We start from the raw sequence: 18,109 nt of genomic DNA on the forward strand, positions 1-18,109 counted from the left end.
AGAGCAACGCGATCTCCAGACGTTGACTTTCCGATTCCCAAATACTTGCCGCTTTTCCCGTGCTTGATATGCTGCTTCATCGTTATTTGGGAATAAATCACCTCAAAGATGTAATACTTTAGGTCTCTATTTGCAATATTTTCCAGTTTATCTTCAAGGCGAATACGTTTGGCTTGCCTGTTCACTCGAAGGCAATGCTTCTTGTCGCCTATTTCTTCAAAAATGCCGACGTGTGGGTTGTTTTCAGTTGTGTGAAAACTCCAGTTGATGTTATCTGTTGTTAAGTAGAGGTTACCGCCGCCGTAGGCCTTACGACCAAGTGAATGTTGGTAGACTTTCTCTCTCAAGGCTACTTGTCGGACCTCATTGAACTCCTCCTTGCCCCTTTCCTCACCATTGTCGGCGCGGCACAAGCCATGGTACCACCTTCTTTGGGGCTCCGAGCTGGGGCCAGGTTTAGGGGCAGCACCGTTTGGGGGTTGTGGGCCGTCAACTGTGCATTGACCATAATGATCACTGCAGTCCATCTTTGAGTTTTTGTTTTTAAAAGTCGTTTTTATTTAGCTTCTAGAAAATAGAGGTAGGTTTTATTAGGAAATCGCTCGAAGTCTTAGTCTAACGAAAATCTGAGCGCTAATGAAATGTTGCACCGAATATGTAATATTGCGAATCACCTTGGCCCTTGCAAGATATATGCCGGCCTTTATTCCTAATCAGTATAGTAGAGTAGTCTTGCAAGGCTAGCAATTCAGGTCAGAAACTGTATTTGACTATCACCTACAGTACACGGTTGCCTTTGTTTCTTCAGCCAGGCGAATCGTACTTATTTTTTTGAAGAAATAGAGTCGAAATAAATAAAAAATAAATAAATCCCTTTTTTGCCCTTTGTAAATACACCGTGTTTCTGTTACTTTAAAAGTGTGGATATGCCGCAATTTACTCAAAGGGGTGTCATGTAACTCATCTATTAACATACCGAGATTGTAATATATTCAATTATGTGCTATTCCAACCTTAGATTTACAGTTTGCGACCTTATCAGTTTCAAAAATGTTACTGGACATGCGCACGTCTTATTCGAGTCCAGAGTCCAACCCCAGGCAAATAAACAGACTCTGTCAAGCCTTAAATCCCGTAGTCCGACAGTCTTATTCACAGTTTCTCGAAATAACCACCAAGATCCCTCGTCTACGGTTTGCTCAAAAACAACATCATGATTAACGTAATCGTTGCTCAAAAAGCAGCTTCCGATGGGCTAGATCATAGTTTTTTTGTTAAAACACATATCTGTGTGTGTCTTTCATTCATGATCAACGAATAACAGTCTAGCAAAGCTAGCAATTCAGGTCAGACACGGCATGTGAATAACACTTCACTCTGTTGCGTTTGTTTTGGGGCGGGGCCAACTTATTTTCATTTGCGACGACCGAAGTATTTTGCAAAGGCTCACGATCGACCAGCGGGGCATTAAGTGACAGAAACAAACTTGACAATGCATTTTTTTCTGTGACTCTTGTACCGTTATTAAATATATATTTCCACTTATTAAACATCGTCAGTGGTAAAAATGGGTTTCTTTTGTACTTAAAAAAAACAAACAAAGAAACAAAAGTTCAAGTTAGGCGTACAACAAATACAAAAGCCGATACAGAAATAAGTAGCATTTTGTAAACGGTATTATTAAATCTTTATTAATTCAACAAAAAACAAACAAAGAAACAAAACAAAAAACGAATGTTACTTATGTACTTATTTTTTCGTAAAACGACAAACTGCATGCTTTAAGCAACAATTTCAAATCAGCGTTGAAGTTCAATTTGTTATGTCTTAACACCCTGTTTTAGGCTTTCCCAAACACAGCAATTGGTAATTTTAATGTTCCACACGTGCGCGACAGTTACTTTCATAACGCGACTAGTATTCTTTTACATTATGAATCCTTAAGATAACCGGTATGAAAAAGATATCGATAGCCTACAAAGATTGTATGAATATGATGTTGCTGCCAGGCCTTGTTTCAATTGTAAAATTGCTCTTCCGGCAAAATTTTATTAAAGTGCCAACGTTTCGATAACCCACTCGGGCAATCTTCTTCAGGGCAATGTAATTACAACTATAGGCGAAAAAAATATATATCTATACTAGACCAGGGGTCGGCAACCTTTTTCTGGCCTCGGGCCAAAACCAAACCCAGAAAAGTCTTGACGGGCCACAAAAAGGATAACAGAGGCAGTAAAGTGTTGACGCGAAGCGCGACAACACAGCGTTTGTTTGGTTTAAAATTCGAGTTCACACGTCGTCATCTATAGTTCTATACTACTAATGAAAATTGTAATAAAACTGCTTTGAGGGAACGCGATAACAATTAAAGTTGATCTAGTTCAGTTTTTGTTAAGCCTTTTAAGTCGAGGCGCACGGGGCGAGCGAAGCGAGCATGATTTTTTGGGGTATACCTTTTTTTAATTTATTGCAAGTTTTTGTTACATTAACGAAAAAAAGGTTAAAATATATATGTCCTGTATTTTTAGCACGTTTTCCGTAGTTGCGCGACGCACTTGACAGCCTTCCATGGCGCAACGGTAAAGAATTTCTGATATAATTTGAAAAGGCAGCACGAAAACGTGAACAAACCGGACGTAATTTAAACTTTCGCGCGAAGCGCAAAAATTTTTCGCAATTACCTATTTAAAATAGTCAAAATGTATGTGAAATGGACTCGTGTCTTGTTTGTCAAAGAGGCGGCGGGCCGGATGAATTACATCGGCGGGCCGTAGGTTGCCGACCCCTGTACTAGGCAAACAAAAATAAAAAACACAATGGGCCAAAGTCTAAACCACGAGGCGCGAAAAACAAGAGAAGCACCCTATAACCGGACAATGCAAAAACCACGGCTTTCTAAAGCCCGCTACTACACAGAAAACTATATTAAAGTGCAAGAAAAGTGCCTTGCTTAATACAAGAGTGTCTTGATTAATGAATCCAAACGTTGGCACTTTAATAAATTTTTGCCGGAAGAGCAGTTTTACAATTGATACAACATGTCAGTCTACTGACCAACACCTGCTATAACTACACTGCTTGAGTTAATCCAAGTTCATGGACGGTTTTCGTTCTATTTATATAAATGCTGCTTGAAGAACACGCTTTTTAGAAATCGGCGCGTTGGCGCCACCCCTGAATATACTTCGATATCTTTTAAAATATTTTACCAGTGTCTGACCTGAATTGCTAGCTTTGCTAGAGTATTCCGCTGCTGATGAAATGCTTTCTACTTTTAAACCCAAGCGACTGAACTCTGTCTCCACCCACTTGTTCCTGTACACTGCCACCGGAAAACTGTTTTACTCCTATGTGGCGTAACCGCTTTTATAGTTGGTTTTCCCCATAGCCAACCGTCCCCCTGAAAGACGTTTCGCGACCATATCTTTGTTATCCAGCGAATCGTATCGTTGCGCAATTGTTTCACGTCTGTAATACGCGATCGAAAAACGCAGCACGCCGTGAACAAAGGATTTTTAAACATGTTTAGTGAAAAAACTACCATTTATTTCTCAGTAAAACAAGCAAATGAAATATGTTACTTCGCTGATTTTGTCAATATACATAATATAAGATTTTGCATGACAAAAATAAAAGAAGTAATTTGTGTGCATTTCTACACGAGCTATTTGCTAGCCTTACCATATTGAAGCTATCGCTAAGAAGTAAAAAAAAAGTTTGGAGCATTTTACTCTAATTGCCAAAAACAAACAAAAAGTACTTTGATCATTTTAAATTGCTGTTAAATTCCTTTAATACTTAAACTTGCTTATTGTTTGAGGGTACTTTTTATTTTTGGGTCATCGCGATTAATCTCGTCACCAAAAAAATAAAAAACCCTAAAGTGCATTTTCTGGGACTTTCCCGTATGGTGCTTCACCTCAATATTACCCATTGCGCAACACTTTTACAGCGGTATAAGCTTTGTATGTCGACACCTGCGAAAAAATACACTTGTCCACTTTTGTTTTGTGTCTCTTTGAACAAAGCTCAAATAGATCGACGACGGCCTAAACCAGTGATTCCCAAACTGTGTGCCGCGTCACACAAGAGTGCCTTGAGAGATTGTCAAGTGTGCCGCGAAACTTTTTGTAATTTTGAAAAAGAGAGTATTTGTATTACTAATAGGCATACACGCAAGCATTTTAGACCTAAATATGCAGTATTCATTACAAATTAATAATTTGGAGACATTTACATATAGCTTGTCTTGTGTTTAAGGCGATTGTAAAATTACTATATTGTTAATGTTGTGTTAAAAGTGTGCCGCGAAATATGTAAGATTTTTTTAGTGTGCCGCGAGTCGAAAAGTTTGGGAACCACTCGCTCAAGCAAATAACAGCTTTGCCGCTTAACACTGCTTACATAGAATATACATTCTTTAAAACTTTCGGTTATTTATTAGAAAATGAAAATACGTTTATGACCGTAATTGTTTCAACGGCAAATTTTCTATTGTTAAGACTAAGAGTTTAACTTTTATATCAAGCCCGTTTTTTCTAAACCAAACCAAAAAAGATACACCCATTAAAACGAAGCAAACGTGCTTGTGTAAATAAACTTCGCTAAATAATTCTATGATATTTTTTAGTGTGTTAATAGTTTTACTTTCCTCATATAATATTGCCTGGTCTCACAAATAAATAAAACATTGACAGTTGAGGTACTCATTACTAAATAAATTTTGTTTTTTAAACAGGTTACTTTAAAAAGCTTTACTGCTTACCTAAGTCACAGTAACACAAAAATATCTGATTTATGACGATTTCACGCTTTGTTGAACATGATGGTTGTCGAAAGCGTTCTTAGGCGCGGAAATTGGTCGTAAAAATATATGGGGCGTCCTCTATCTATCAAAAACACCGTCGCGGTGCGCTCTTTGTGATCGAACAAAGCACGTATTTCGCCACCGGTTTTCTAAGCGCTTTCGTCTTTGCTTTGATTGAAAGTGACAGGCTTTTGTAGCACTCGGTATTTAGCTGCTTGTATACTTACCCTTTGAAGTTAAGCTAAACTATTTCAGTGAACCTTTTTCATAATTTATTAATACGCTGATTTTGTAAATGAATAAAAATATATTCGAAACGTTCAAAATGCTACCTACTTCTGTATGGGCTTTGATATTTCCACCAACTCAACAAAATTCACGCAATAATTTGTATATGCATAACCCGAAAAAATTGTTATACTATAAATTGTGCGAAGAAAGCATCTTCTATCATTTTTAAAAATACCTCATAATTTATATTGGTTTTTGTGTTTTGACTTGTTTGACATCATCAATGTGTCGTTTTGTGGACTAAAAAATAATAAATTGAAACCTACCATCAATTTGTAATAAAACAACCAAAGAAGTTGTAAAATTCAAATTAATGTTTTTAAAAAAATGATTTCAGTTCTTGTCGTGAATTTTCATGTTATAAAAAAATACCCAAATTTCCGACTTTACCCATAAAATTCAAATTGCCTGTATTTTTCCAGGAACTGAAAGCCGCTCACCAGACCGTGACGAACGACCTTGACGCCACGCTTGAGCGACGCGACAAGGTCATTTCTCTGGCGTCCGAAATCCTCAAGTCGTCACACCCGGATGCACACACCCCGCTTAGGCAACTTATTACAGTCCTCGACACGAAATGCGACGAGGTAACTATAGGTCATTTATCAATTCATTTGGGGTAACTATAGGTCATTCATCATTTTATTTGGGGTAACTATAGGTCATTCATTATTTTATTTGAGGTAACTATAGGTCATTCATCATTACATATAGGGTAACTATAGGTCATTAATCATTTCATTTATGGTAATTGTTGGTAATTTTTAGATTATTTTGAGTTAATTGTTTACTTTTCATTTTATTTGACTAAATAGCGCTTTTTAATAATTTCGAGATTATTTAGCTGGGCTTTTGATTAGTTTAGGTAAAAAATCGTATTAATATCATGAAAAAAACTATTGGGGAAATTTAGTTTGCCGAGATATCCTATTACTTTTGATGAAATGTAAGTTAGCCTCAAATCGCAACCGTTTGTTTTTTATTTGTTTATGGTAACTATAGCTCATTGAAGGGTCGTTTGTTGTAAATTTGAGTTATATTTAGTAGGTTGAACAAACAAAACTGCTTTTTTAAAACAATAAACTTTTAAAATGAGTCAAGTCGCATTCAAGGCATTTGTCCAAAATAGAAAGTCAAGTCAAGTCATTTAAAAAGAGGACGTTTTCAAGTCGTTACACGTCAGGTAAACTAAAACAAGCGGCCATTTTATCCAGTCCACACCGAGGCACACTTTCCACACAACCCGGTTCCCTTAAGGTTTGTTATTTTTCAAATCAAACTTAATTGTTTCGTCACAAGGTGAAGCAAATGAGCGACGAATACGGAGCGAACTTGGACGAGGCTCTCGACAAACTGAAGAGGGACTCGGATCGCTTGAAGAAGCTGGAAAATTGGTTGGAGGAAGGGGAAGATAATTTAAGGAGGAAAGAGGCGATCAACATTAATGAGGAGAATATACAGAGGTGGGTGGGAACAGTGTTGTAAACAAAAGTCTAAGTAAAGTATTTTTAAATAAATAACAATTCAAATCCCAGTCCAGTCTTTTTGAATAAGTTGCAAATCAAATTCCAGTCAAGTCGTTTTGAATAAATAACAAGCTCAGTCAAGTAATTCGTAGAGCAAATCAAGTCGATGGCAAGTCAATATTATAGTTAGTCAATTCCAAGTCAAGTCTATTTGTATAAATAACAAGCCCGGTCCATGTCAAGTCATTATTAGAGCAAGTCAATTCCAAGTCAAGTCATTTTGGATAAATAGTACGTCAAGTCCATGTCATTATTAGAACAAGTCAATTCCAAGTCATGTCTTTTTATCTTAATAGCAAGTCAAGTCCATGTCATTATTGGAACAAGTCAATTCCAAATCTAGTCAGTTTGAATAAAGTCTAGTTCATGTTAAGTCATTAATATAATTTCCAAGTCAACTTAAGGTCGACTTTATCCTGCAAGGGTCAAGATGATTTTTATTATCTCATATTCAGTGCAACAAGTCCATGGTAAGTCATTTGAAGAGCAAGTCAATTCCAAGTCAAGAAAAATCTCAAGTTTTCATTCTAACATATTTTTTTACAATTTATGCTTTAACAAGTGTAAGAATCTAGCTAAACAAGCTAAACTTTTCATTCTGACATGTTTTTCATCTTCAGGCTGAAAGAGGAACAGGAGATGTTCCAGGAAGAGATGATCTCTCATCAACCGGATTACGAGAGTCTAATGAACCTCTACAAGAGGAAACACTCTCCAACCAAGAGGAAAGGAGACCTCAAGAAAAGTCCAAGAGGTGAGTTGATCTTGTTGGTGGTGTGATCCTATCGCACAAGCTTATGAAAAATAGGTTTTCCGCACAGATTTATACAAAAAAATCCCTATTATATTTGAAAAAATGCCTTTAATTGCCCGAAGAAATTTCTGAAATACCTAAATATTTTTGTAACCGGCCAATTATAACCAACTAGTTGTAGTTGTCCGGTCCAAGAGGCAAGAGGATGTTGTTGATCTTTTTTCTTTGTTTTTTTTTTCTTTTAAAGTTTATTTTAAACCGTTAAAGTCCGTATATTATCTATCTACGCACTTCTTATTTTCAGTTAGTGTTGCTTTGAATATTGCCTCCAAATTTATTTATTTTTAATGGGCAGCTCGACTTGATGACCGTAATGTCCTTTCGCTGTCTTTGTGTTATTCGTTATTTTTTTTTTGTTTCACTGTTTGCAAAGATGAATAAGAACAAATTGAATCTAAATTTATCGCACAAGTTTGAGAACAGATTCATACCAAAAAAATATCCCAAATATAACTGAATTAAGAAATATTTTTGTATGAACCTGTGCGTCAAAAAAAATGTTTTTCTCAACTCTTTGTTCGAAAGGCGATTCACTGTATGTCAGTTTTTTTTAACCTTTTTTGGCTTGCGGCACCCTACAGAAATTATAAGTAGTTCGCGGCGACACCCTTGCTCATATTTTTGCTGAGTGGTTAACTGTAACGTTACAACAAGACAGAAACAGCATTAACTGTGCAACAAGGTTGAACAAAAACCTTTTTAAATGTTGGCACTTTTATCGTGCACAAAAAATTATATCAAGAAGCTTACCAATAAAGCAAATATTGGAATCCTAAACAATTTGAAATATCCCTAGGCACCCTTGACCGTTAAAAATGGCACTCTAGAGTGCAGCGGCACCCAGGTTGAGAACCACTGCTATATGTCAATGGCATGTTGTAAAAAAGATACAAAAATTATCTTTTTAATGTACGGCATCTAGCCAGGAGTATATTTCAATTTTTATAGTAAAATTATTGTTTTACTCAGAATTAGGATTTTTTAATTAAAAAAGCATGTTGTTATGGGCGTACATCTGGTTAATGGTTTTCAGTCGACTAACAACGGTACTTTATTTATCTAACAGCGGGCGATTCAGAAGGCAGTCCTATGGAGTCTCTATGCGACAATGTACACGCAACATGGCAACGTGTTTGGCTTATGTCTCTACAGCACGAGAGAAAATTACAGGCAGCTGAGGAAAGCATTAGAAGGGTGAGCTGTGCTAAGACTTCTTATTATTGGGTCTGGGTTTTAATGGTTAACGTGGCTATACGAAGGGATGGTACTAACTGGTCGGCCACTATATTAGGCCGGATAAATGATGTAACTTAAAATAAGTTAAAAAAAATAGTTTTGCGTAATAGGAAATTCAAAGCCCATACAGAAGTAGCTAGCATTTTGAACGTTTCGAATCTATCTTTATTCAAAAAATGGCGTTGGCATGTTTACTACAACCTGCATTCATTATGCTCCATAGGTGATATTTTGCACATTCTTTCTCGCAGGTTATTCTACTTTTGTTAAAATTAACAATCTATTTAACAACGGTACGGGGATCTAAAAGCTAGAAAAATAAATCCAAAAAAGTTTAGAATATTATCGCTTTTTTCAGAGATCCACAATTTCGTATGAAAACTTAAATACGTTAGGGCATAACAGTCAGATCATTGATATGCATTTATGATGTTTAAGGTTCCGAACCTGAACTTGCTTCCTATTTAAAACAATTGTAATTACAAAGCACAGTTAAAGGCTTCCCATTGTGTTCGAACTAAATAATAAACTTATGTAATTTTGTAAAAAATATTTAATGAAAGTAAACTTGATTTTTAGTAAAAAATCAAATAAAAACCAGTTAATGCTTTTCAGTGCTCTAAAAAGCCATTACAGACTCACTGAATCTGTCGATCAATGATGCAAGCAGAGCGGGCTAGAAAAAAAACTAGCCTGCAGTGAGGTTCGAACTCACGACCTCCGGCCAAGCCGGGACCGTCGCTCTACCAACGGAGCTATGCAGGCTCAGAGAGGAACGAGTCTAGAAATAACCATACGCTAATCCTTGCTCAATCTGTTAGTACAAGCAACTTCATATTGAAGGGGATTCACAGTACCATATCATTTAATTAATTAAGGCTTTTCAATGCGATATTTAATATGATAATATATATTTTCTGAACAGAAATAAATAATAAACTTTTATGTATAGAATGGTCAGCAGGACGACTTTGACTTCGACGATTGGAGGACGCGTTACATGAAGTACCTCAAGCACAAGCGAGCCAGAGTGATGGACTTCTTCCGCGAACTTGACAAGGATGGCAGCGGACAGATCTCAAGAGAGCTTTTCGTCAACGAGATACTTAAGTCAAGTAAGTTGTGATTTATCCAAAAGAGGAGTTGTTTTTTTCGAAAAATCCTGATTAACTTAAATAACGTGTATTTAAAAAAACACTGTACCTTCAAAATTGGCTAAAAATATAGCACATGCCGCCGTTTTGTAAAAAAAAATACAACAAAACTCTGACTTAAACTTTGAAAGAAAAAACAAACACTGTTTAATTGAGTTTAATTTAGAAAAAACGGTAAGTCAGAAAATATCGCAAAAAAAAGATGTCCTCTTCTTTAAAACGACGTATAATTCTTTGAAAGTAACTCAGGAATTACGGGCGAACAAAATATTTTGCAGCAATTTCTCGCGTTACAAAAAATTACAAAAAAAAAAAAAAAAAAAAAAAATTGCAAAAATATGCAAAAAGCATGAATAAAGAATAGTTTTAAGACCAACAGCATCGCAAAAAAAAAAATTATTGTTACAGAAATTCCAGACAAACGAAGCTAAAATGTGTTGCGTTGCCGAAGTGTTTAAAAAAATTAACAAAAATATTACTAAAAAAATTGATTATTACAGTTATCGCAAAAAATGCCAATACTATTTAATTTTGTACAAAATTACTAACGATGTCAAAATATCTCACTTGGCCGACGTTTTCGAAAACTTAAAGAAATAAACTAAAAAAAAATGAAAATAAAATTAATTATTCAAAACGAACCCGCAAAAACTCTAATTTTATTTATTTTTTTCAGAATTCCAGACAAACGAGGCAGAAATGTCGCGCGTTGCCGATGTTTTTATAAAACTACCAAAAAAAAATATGAAAAAAATACTAAAAATAAGTAAAATAACAAAATATGAATAAAAACTAGTTTAAGACCAGCAACATCGCAAAAAACTCTAGTTTTATTTATTTTTTTCAGAATTCCAGACAAACGAGGCAGAAATGTCGCGCGTGGCCGATGTTTTCGACCAGGACGGCGACGGTTTCATCGACTACTACGAGTTTATCGCCGCACTTTACCCGAGTAGGGACGCCTACAAACCAGAGTCCGACGCCGATAAAATCGATGACGAGGTACGTGACGTCATTAACTTGGTGATGTAGTGCTGGGCCGAACAGCTGGTTGTTAGTTTTCGAAAAATATTACTTGATGATCTGCTTTTAAAAGTTTGTTTAGGTAAAATAAATTATGTAAAATTAAAAAAATATATATATTTTATGTAGAACTCAGCTAGTTGACGAAAATTTCGCAAAATAGATTGCGAGTTAACTTTCTCATATATCGAATTTTTATTTATTACATTTTATCAAAAATTAAAAAAAAATCGGTTAAAAAGCAAATAAACGAAATCAGTATTTTTCCTTACTTCCATGTATATAGGCTATCGTTTTTTTAAGATTAGAAAAGTTTGTTTCTTTATCTTCTAAACAAGCGGCAAACAAAATAACCTTTATTTTGCACTATAGGAAAAGCTTTTCTAGCTTAGCTTTGTTATGGTTTTATTAATTAAAGTCAGGCAAGTATCTAATCATTTCAACAAATCCGAGCAAAAACTTTGCAGAGTTCGAAATGGTCAACTGTTATCACTAATTAAATAAATGCCGATATTTCAAGATGCAATGACATAGCCAAAGATGCTTTCTTTTAAAACCTAGTATTTCTTTGAATAAAATTATTTCATATTGAACGAATGGTTAAGCAATTTTTATCTCTTCCGTTGTATTATTTTCGTGCTTTATAATTTTGTTGTCTTTTCACATTTTTTTTATATTTTTTTTTTAGTTAAAAATATTGATATTTTGCAACTCAACAAACCAATTTTCGGATGTGCTTTTTTACGTTGATGGTTAATTTCTATTATTTCGGCAGGTTGTTCGACAAGTGTCAAAATGCACTTGCTGCAAAAAGTTCAGAGTCGAGCAAATAGCGGAGAACAAATACAAGGTATGATTGCTTTTCTATCCGCTACCGAAAACATATGTTTACAGCAGGGCTGCGGAGTCGGTTAAAAACAGCCATAGTGTGACTGTGGCCAAAAAATAAAGACGCGTGAGTCTCGCCTGTATTTTTTACCAAATAACTTAGCTAATATAAGTTTGAAATTCAGCAATCCCTCATACATGTGTCATATAAATCGCCCACCCACAATACGTGATTGGAAAAATATACCACTCTATGGCTATTCTACCTTCACAATTTACAGTTGGGGCGGCCTTGTCAACGTATTACCGTGACAATTGTTTATATTTCACTCAAAACTTGCTCTAATAAAAAAAACGCAGAACTTCAAGTGTTTTAACTTTTTGCCTTTATATTTTACTCAAAAAATGCTTTTATTAGGAAATCTCTCAGACTTTTTAGTTTTTTTTTCTTGTTTTAGTTCGGCGACAATCAGCAGCTCCGACTGGTCCGGATCCTGCGAAGCACCGTAATGGTCCGGGTCGGTGGGGGATGGATGGCCTTGGACGAGTTTCTAATCAAGAACGACCCCTGTAGAGGTAGGACGTCACAGAAAAAACATATTTCAAAACAGATTATTATTTATTCAACCGTGCATTAGTGAGATACTTGCGACTGAACAATAAATTTACAATCCTTTTTATTCCTCCCCAAGCCATTATTCGTGCAAAATTAAATATAGTGACACAATTGAAACCAAATCTAGCTTTTTTAAATTGGTCTGTGGCCCACCTCAAATGTTCTTATGGCCCACTGGTTGAAAACCGCTGAACTAAACAGTGGGCACCAGTATTCAGTTTAATATAAACAACAAAACTCTTTAAAGCCAGAGTGAAACCAGGACCAGACATTATTTTAAGGAATATTTATTTCGCCTATTAATGCAGTTTTAAAGTTAATAAAAAAGTCGAAAACATATAAAAGCAGTTCAGATCCGGTGGACGATTGTTTACATATGCGTCAGCCGATGGGTTGAGTAACACTTCTGTATACCTAGATTAATAGAATGTGTGTAAAAAGTCGATTTGTAGCAATAAGCAATCTGAATAATAAACACTGTTACCCCCCAAAAAACATTTATCTTTAAAAAAAAAAAAAAAAAAAAATTTGTATGCCAGGTGTTGAAGACAAAAGATACTTAATACCGCAGCACAGAACTTGAGCCAGAATTCAAACAGACGCGACTGCAATTTAAAATAGACTAGGTTTTAAACCAGGAGTCCCCAACCTTTTCATACACCGTGGCCCCTTTTTTAAGAAATCATCCCCCCCCTCCCCACCTATTTTACAACCTTTTGAAAAAAACAATAAAGGTCATTTTAATTAAAAAAACGTTTTACACAACAACTGGTAGACAGAGTGGGGTAGACTATAAGTTAAAAAAAAAATTTTAATTTTTTATGGCCGCCTTGGAAAAGGCTCTTCGAACGCCAACGTATCAAGGGCCGACAAAAAACCGAAAAATTACAAATTAATCTCTCGGACTATAAACGTTTGCATTGTCGAGAATCGAAGGCGCTCGAATTCGGCTTGACGTCATTGGTGACAACAACGTCATGAGGTCTTTGTGGTTGAACTGTGGGCCGGTTGGCAATTGTGGGAAGTGTTTGTACTTGTCCTGTGGTGTTAAATCAAATGCCTGATTAACGACTGGGGTCTGTTTACGATGATTGCACAGTGCCAATTAAAACACAAACACGAAGGGAGAATGCACCCATTGTAGGTTGGTCAACACAGAAATTCTTTGCGGGCCGTTAAATTTTTACTTTGTAGACTTTACGCATCTTATTATCACAACCACAACGACAGTTAATCAGGGATAACATGAGGGTATGCTATTTAGTAGTGGAAAGGGGTCTATACTACATGCTACATTGGATGCAGAAACAAGATTTGAGCGCCAAAAACGTTTGCTTTTACTTATTTAAAAAAGCCAAAGAAGTATGCGGAATGGCCTCGTGCCCAGTTTGTAAAGTATACGTTCGTGAGATTAAGGTGTCCGTTTAAGGTTGGGTGACACTAGACGCGTCTGGCGTTAGCGTAAAACGTTTTTTTTAAATAACGCTTTATATTACTTGATCCGCCTTTTAAAGTGTATTTATAAAAAAGAAGTTATCTAAAATTAAATAAAATCTTTTGTAAAACTCAGATAGTTCGACAAAAATTTCGCAAACCTATTTTTGAGTTAACTTTTTCTTATATCGAATTTAAATTTATTACTTTAATCAAAAATGACTCCATTTCAAGACTCCATTTCAATTTCACATTTTTTGAAAAACAAAATCAGCAGATTTATTTAGTCTTTGTATTGTGACGAACATTTATGACGTCACTTTTTAAATTTTTGCAAAAAAAATTAGGGATCCGCCGTAAAAAAAGTTTAAGAACCCCTGCTTTAGGGTGATCCCAAGCTAATTGCGGGCTCCTTTTACGAAAATAAACTCCAAAGTAAAGCGGTAGGAACGATTCCAATTTTTGGGAAATTCCAAAACTATAAATATTTCATAATAAATGATCACGGGTTAATGTTTAAAACAATTTGCAAGTCGTCACTCATATCCTACCTTCATGTTTTTCACCGATGGTTTACTTTGTTTGACAGCAGTGGGTCTTAACCTTTTATGGCTAGCGGCGCCCCTCAGAAATAATAAATAGATTGCGGCACCTCTACAAGATTTTTCTGTAGTTAAATCACTAGAATGTCACAATAAACAGAACTGAAATAACACACATCAAGTCTGCAGAACGTAGGAAGTTTTTATATTCTTACACAAAAGTTGTAAGAGTTGAACAAAAAGCAGATTCTTAAAGATTCTTAAATATCTCTCGACACCCTTGGGCACTAGAAATGGCACCCCGGCTGAGAACCAATGTCTTATCGTGTACTTTTCGTTGTAGCTAAAGGACGAACCAACACAGAACTAAGAGAGAAGTTTATTCTTCCAAGCGGCTCAAGTCAAGCCATGACACCCTTCAAAACCAAGCGTGCCACGAGGTAAGCATGATCATATTTTATTAGTTTTTTTACTGTTGAAATTTTCTTGTAACATTCGACACACGTTTTCAAATTTGCAATAAAATTAAAAGTTTTCAGTTTTAGCTATTAACGTTTTGTTGTGATTTGTTTAAAAGTTGATTAGTCGTTTTTGTGCCCGATAACTAATTAAAAAATATATATTCAACCCAAAATCATCTTCCGAATAAATCTTGTTCATTTTAGTATATTCAGTATTGTTTTAATGACTTACTGTAAGTCAATGGCTTGTGAACTTGAAACACTGTTTTTAAATGACATGACTTGAACTGAAGTCTTCGGACAAATGACTTATGTGCGTTTTTTCATTTATTAGTAGCTCGTTTACCAATTTTAATAATTTAACGTTAACTTTTTGTGGCAAGGACTTTCAATTGACTTGCCATAGTTATGACTTGCCCAGCCATTTCAAAATGACTTGTTACAAAACTGTGTTTCAGCCATGTGTCTTTTCTTTGTCATTAGCTAAAGTTCTCTTTTGAGTTACAAGTTTGCAACACATTTTTATGCAATACAGTCAACGAATTTCAGAGACTTTATAAAGAAATCTAATGGCTTTTAAAGACCTCAAAATCATATCACTTGGCGTATTTCAAATACAAATCAAATATTATGGTACGGCACTTTCTTAATCTGCATATCAAATAACTTGAAATATCATAAACTTGTGAATATTGGAATACTTTGTGGCAACCCTAAATTTAAAATATTTTTTCTCACCCAGGTCCCCTCAGAAGCTTTAACCACATAACTTAAGCTGCATATAAATAAATTAAAAAACGTAAAAACACAACGCAGGGCTTTTAAAAAAAGACTTTTTATTACGCAAATCAATTCAAAGACTAGTAAAGATCGAAATACTTAGTCGCAGCCATAAATTCAAAATGAAATATTTTTTTCGCACCCAGGTCCCCCCAGAAGCCGTCCCCCACCTCCTCCGTCGCATCCGATCTATCGTCGACTACGTCAGACTGTTCGTCGTTACGTCATCACCACAAGATGTCGCACACGTCACCGGCGAAGCTCCCCAGCAGAAATTCCACCCCTGTTCCCCCTCATTCGAAACGGGGTGAAACGACCCCCAAAAGAACCTCGACCCCAACTCACCCAACTGGGGCCGGTAGGGAAACCCCCAAACGGACCCCGACCCCAAATCGCCCCAACACAACCCCCGGGCGGACTTCAAAAATTCCGACAAAGGACAGAACACCGAAACGGTGATTTAAACGCAATTGACTTGTTCTTGTCGTTTTTTTCTTTGCCTTATATGAGTGGCTTTTCTTAAACTGTGGTAATTACCCCCGAAATTGGGTAATTTGATGATTTTAGGGGTTTAAGACAATGTGTGATCCGTTTTGTGACCAACTGTTAGCAAAAAATGAACAACCTGTTAAATATAAAAGTTTTTATTAGTCATTTAAACGCAAATTATTATGTAGTTGTGTTGTTGTATTACCATTAATCGAACGCGAGTAATTGAAATAATTATGATTTTTCACAAGGAAGATATAATTAAAACGTGGTTAACATACTAAAGGTTTAAGAGCCACTGCCCTAAAATAGAACAACTGTCTTGCTCATTTTTTAATTTTCCTTATATCGCAATAATTCCGCTTTTTCTGTCCGCAGTGTTTCTTTGTCGCTCGCCTCAGATAAAAAAAAAACTAGCAAAACGTAGATTGTTTTAGTTTTATTTTCGTTTTTTTCGCGTTTTTTTTCTCGTAACGCTACTACTCAATGCGCTCTGTGTGTGTGTGTAGAATGATTTGTAGAGAAGTGTTCCGCCTTCGCTTTAGATTCATTTAAGTTTCTTTTTTCGTTTCCAGTGTAATGGTACCCTTGCGCGCTTGTTGTAATGCTGGTGCTTCGTAGATACAAAAGGCTCCAAATACATCGTAGTATCAATATCGTTACTGCTTGATTTCGTGGTTTTCAGATCCTTTTTCAAGTGTGTTTTAAATAGACATAGTTATCCACTAACCGTGTATTTTTTAACGATTTTATATTCTTTTTTTTAAGTCTTCTTACGAAACTAATGTTGGCTAGCAAAAAAAAAAAAAATTATCGCAGTTTAAAGATGGGAATTTCTAAATATGACAGATATAGGAGTCTGCAATGGTTTTCGGTATACTATATGACAGATATATTAGGAAAAAAGTTGACTTAATTCCTCAATTGTCTATATATGTCGATCGACAATTGCTAACATCAGCAAATATCCTAAGCCAAATATTTTAGCATTTATCTTCTGATTTTCGGTTTTGCAGATTCCTACAATTTCTGAATCCGGTCATTGTACTGAAAATTGTACCCCCTTGCAATAGCTGATTTGAGAACTTTTGATAACATTTGAAAAAGGAAACCTGAATAGGTGCTTACTTCTCCGTCGTATTTATTTTTTGAAACGGCCACCAAGACTAATTATGCAATCACAAAACGCCAAGAATATATTTACAAGATGTTTTATGGGTTATGAGCGTATGGTTAATCTCCCTTTCCACAATGGTGGAAAGTTTAAAAACAATTGTTGTATGCTTATTTCATATACGCCAAGTAGTTGAGTCAGTTAAAAAAACTATTCTGATATTTGATTTTCGACCATAGAAGGTAACATAGGTTTTAAAAAAGTTTTAAATATTATATAAAGTTCATAAAATTACACCTGGATTATTACATAAGGTTAAAATACCTACCTTGATGACATATACATTTTTAGCTTTTATTCGACTAATTGTTATAAAGTCGCCTACCCTTAAAAACGCAAGTAGCACACCTACGGGCGGCACACCTGCAATGGGAGTCACATTGCTAGACTTAATTGTACGATATGTATGGTCAGGGGCGGATTAAGGCGGGGGCTGAGGGGGCTGCTGCCCCAGGCCCCCCCAAAAATAGGCCCATATGCAACAATTTAAAAATACCAATCAACGTATTTTTTTTTTAAAAAGAAGTTATAATCTAGATAACCACCGCTGGTATCAGATTGTTTTTTTGGTTGAAGTAAAATATCTATTAAGCAAAAATTTATAAAAGAGGCAGAAGAAAATGGCCTCTTTGACAAACTAGACACGAGTCCATTTTAAATAGTTTTATTTTTTTAACTTCATAAGACTAGCCTAATTTAACTACGTAGCCTAAGTGCGAAATTTGTTTGCGCTTTGCGCGAATGATCTTTCTGCGTCCGGTTTGTTTGCGTTTGATGTTGTCTTTTGAACTAGATCAGCGCTTCTTTACTGTTGCGCCGTGGAAAGCTGCCACGTGTGCTCCAATTAAAAACGTTAACAAACACTACACTATAGATTAACTATTGCGCCAGCATTCTTCTGCCTCCTTTAATGTAATGAAACACGTTTTTAAGT

General features: G+C 35.6%; 1 protein-coding gene across 1 annotated transcript in view; it reads left to right on the top strand.

Annotated features, from left to right (window-relative positions):
* LOC146146721 (dystonin-like) overlaps positions 1 to 16,659 on the top strand; it is a 68,931-nt gene extending 52,272 nt beyond the window's left edge. The window contains exons 50-59 of the mRNA XM_083387017.1: positions 5,521 to 5,685; positions 6,398 to 6,561; positions 7,245 to 7,369; positions 8,505 to 8,632; positions 9,627 to 9,789; positions 10,676 to 10,830; positions 11,627 to 11,701; positions 12,138 to 12,255; positions 14,615 to 14,711; positions 15,659 to 16,659. Of these exons, the coding sequence (XP_083243143.1) occupies positions 5,521 to 5,685; positions 6,398 to 6,561; positions 7,245 to 7,369; positions 8,505 to 8,632; positions 9,627 to 9,789; positions 10,676 to 10,830; positions 11,627 to 11,701; positions 12,138 to 12,255; positions 14,615 to 14,711; positions 15,659 to 15,971 (1,503 nt within the window). The 3' untranslated portion in view covers positions 15,972 to 16,659. The remainder of the gene's footprint in view (positions 1 to 5,520; positions 5,686 to 6,397; positions 6,562 to 7,244; positions 7,370 to 8,504; positions 8,633 to 9,626; positions 9,790 to 10,675; positions 10,831 to 11,626; positions 11,702 to 12,137; positions 12,256 to 14,614; positions 14,712 to 15,658) is intronic.
* The last annotated feature ends 1,450 nt before the right edge of the window (positions 16,660 to 18,109 follow it).

This window comes from Ascidiella aspersa, chromosome 4, assembly GCF_963924565.1.
Source record: "Ascidiella aspersa chromosome 4, kaAscAspe10.2, whole genome shotgun sequence".
NCBI lineage: Eukaryota > Metazoa > Chordata > Ascidiacea > Phlebobranchia > Ascidiidae > Ascidiella > Ascidiella aspersa.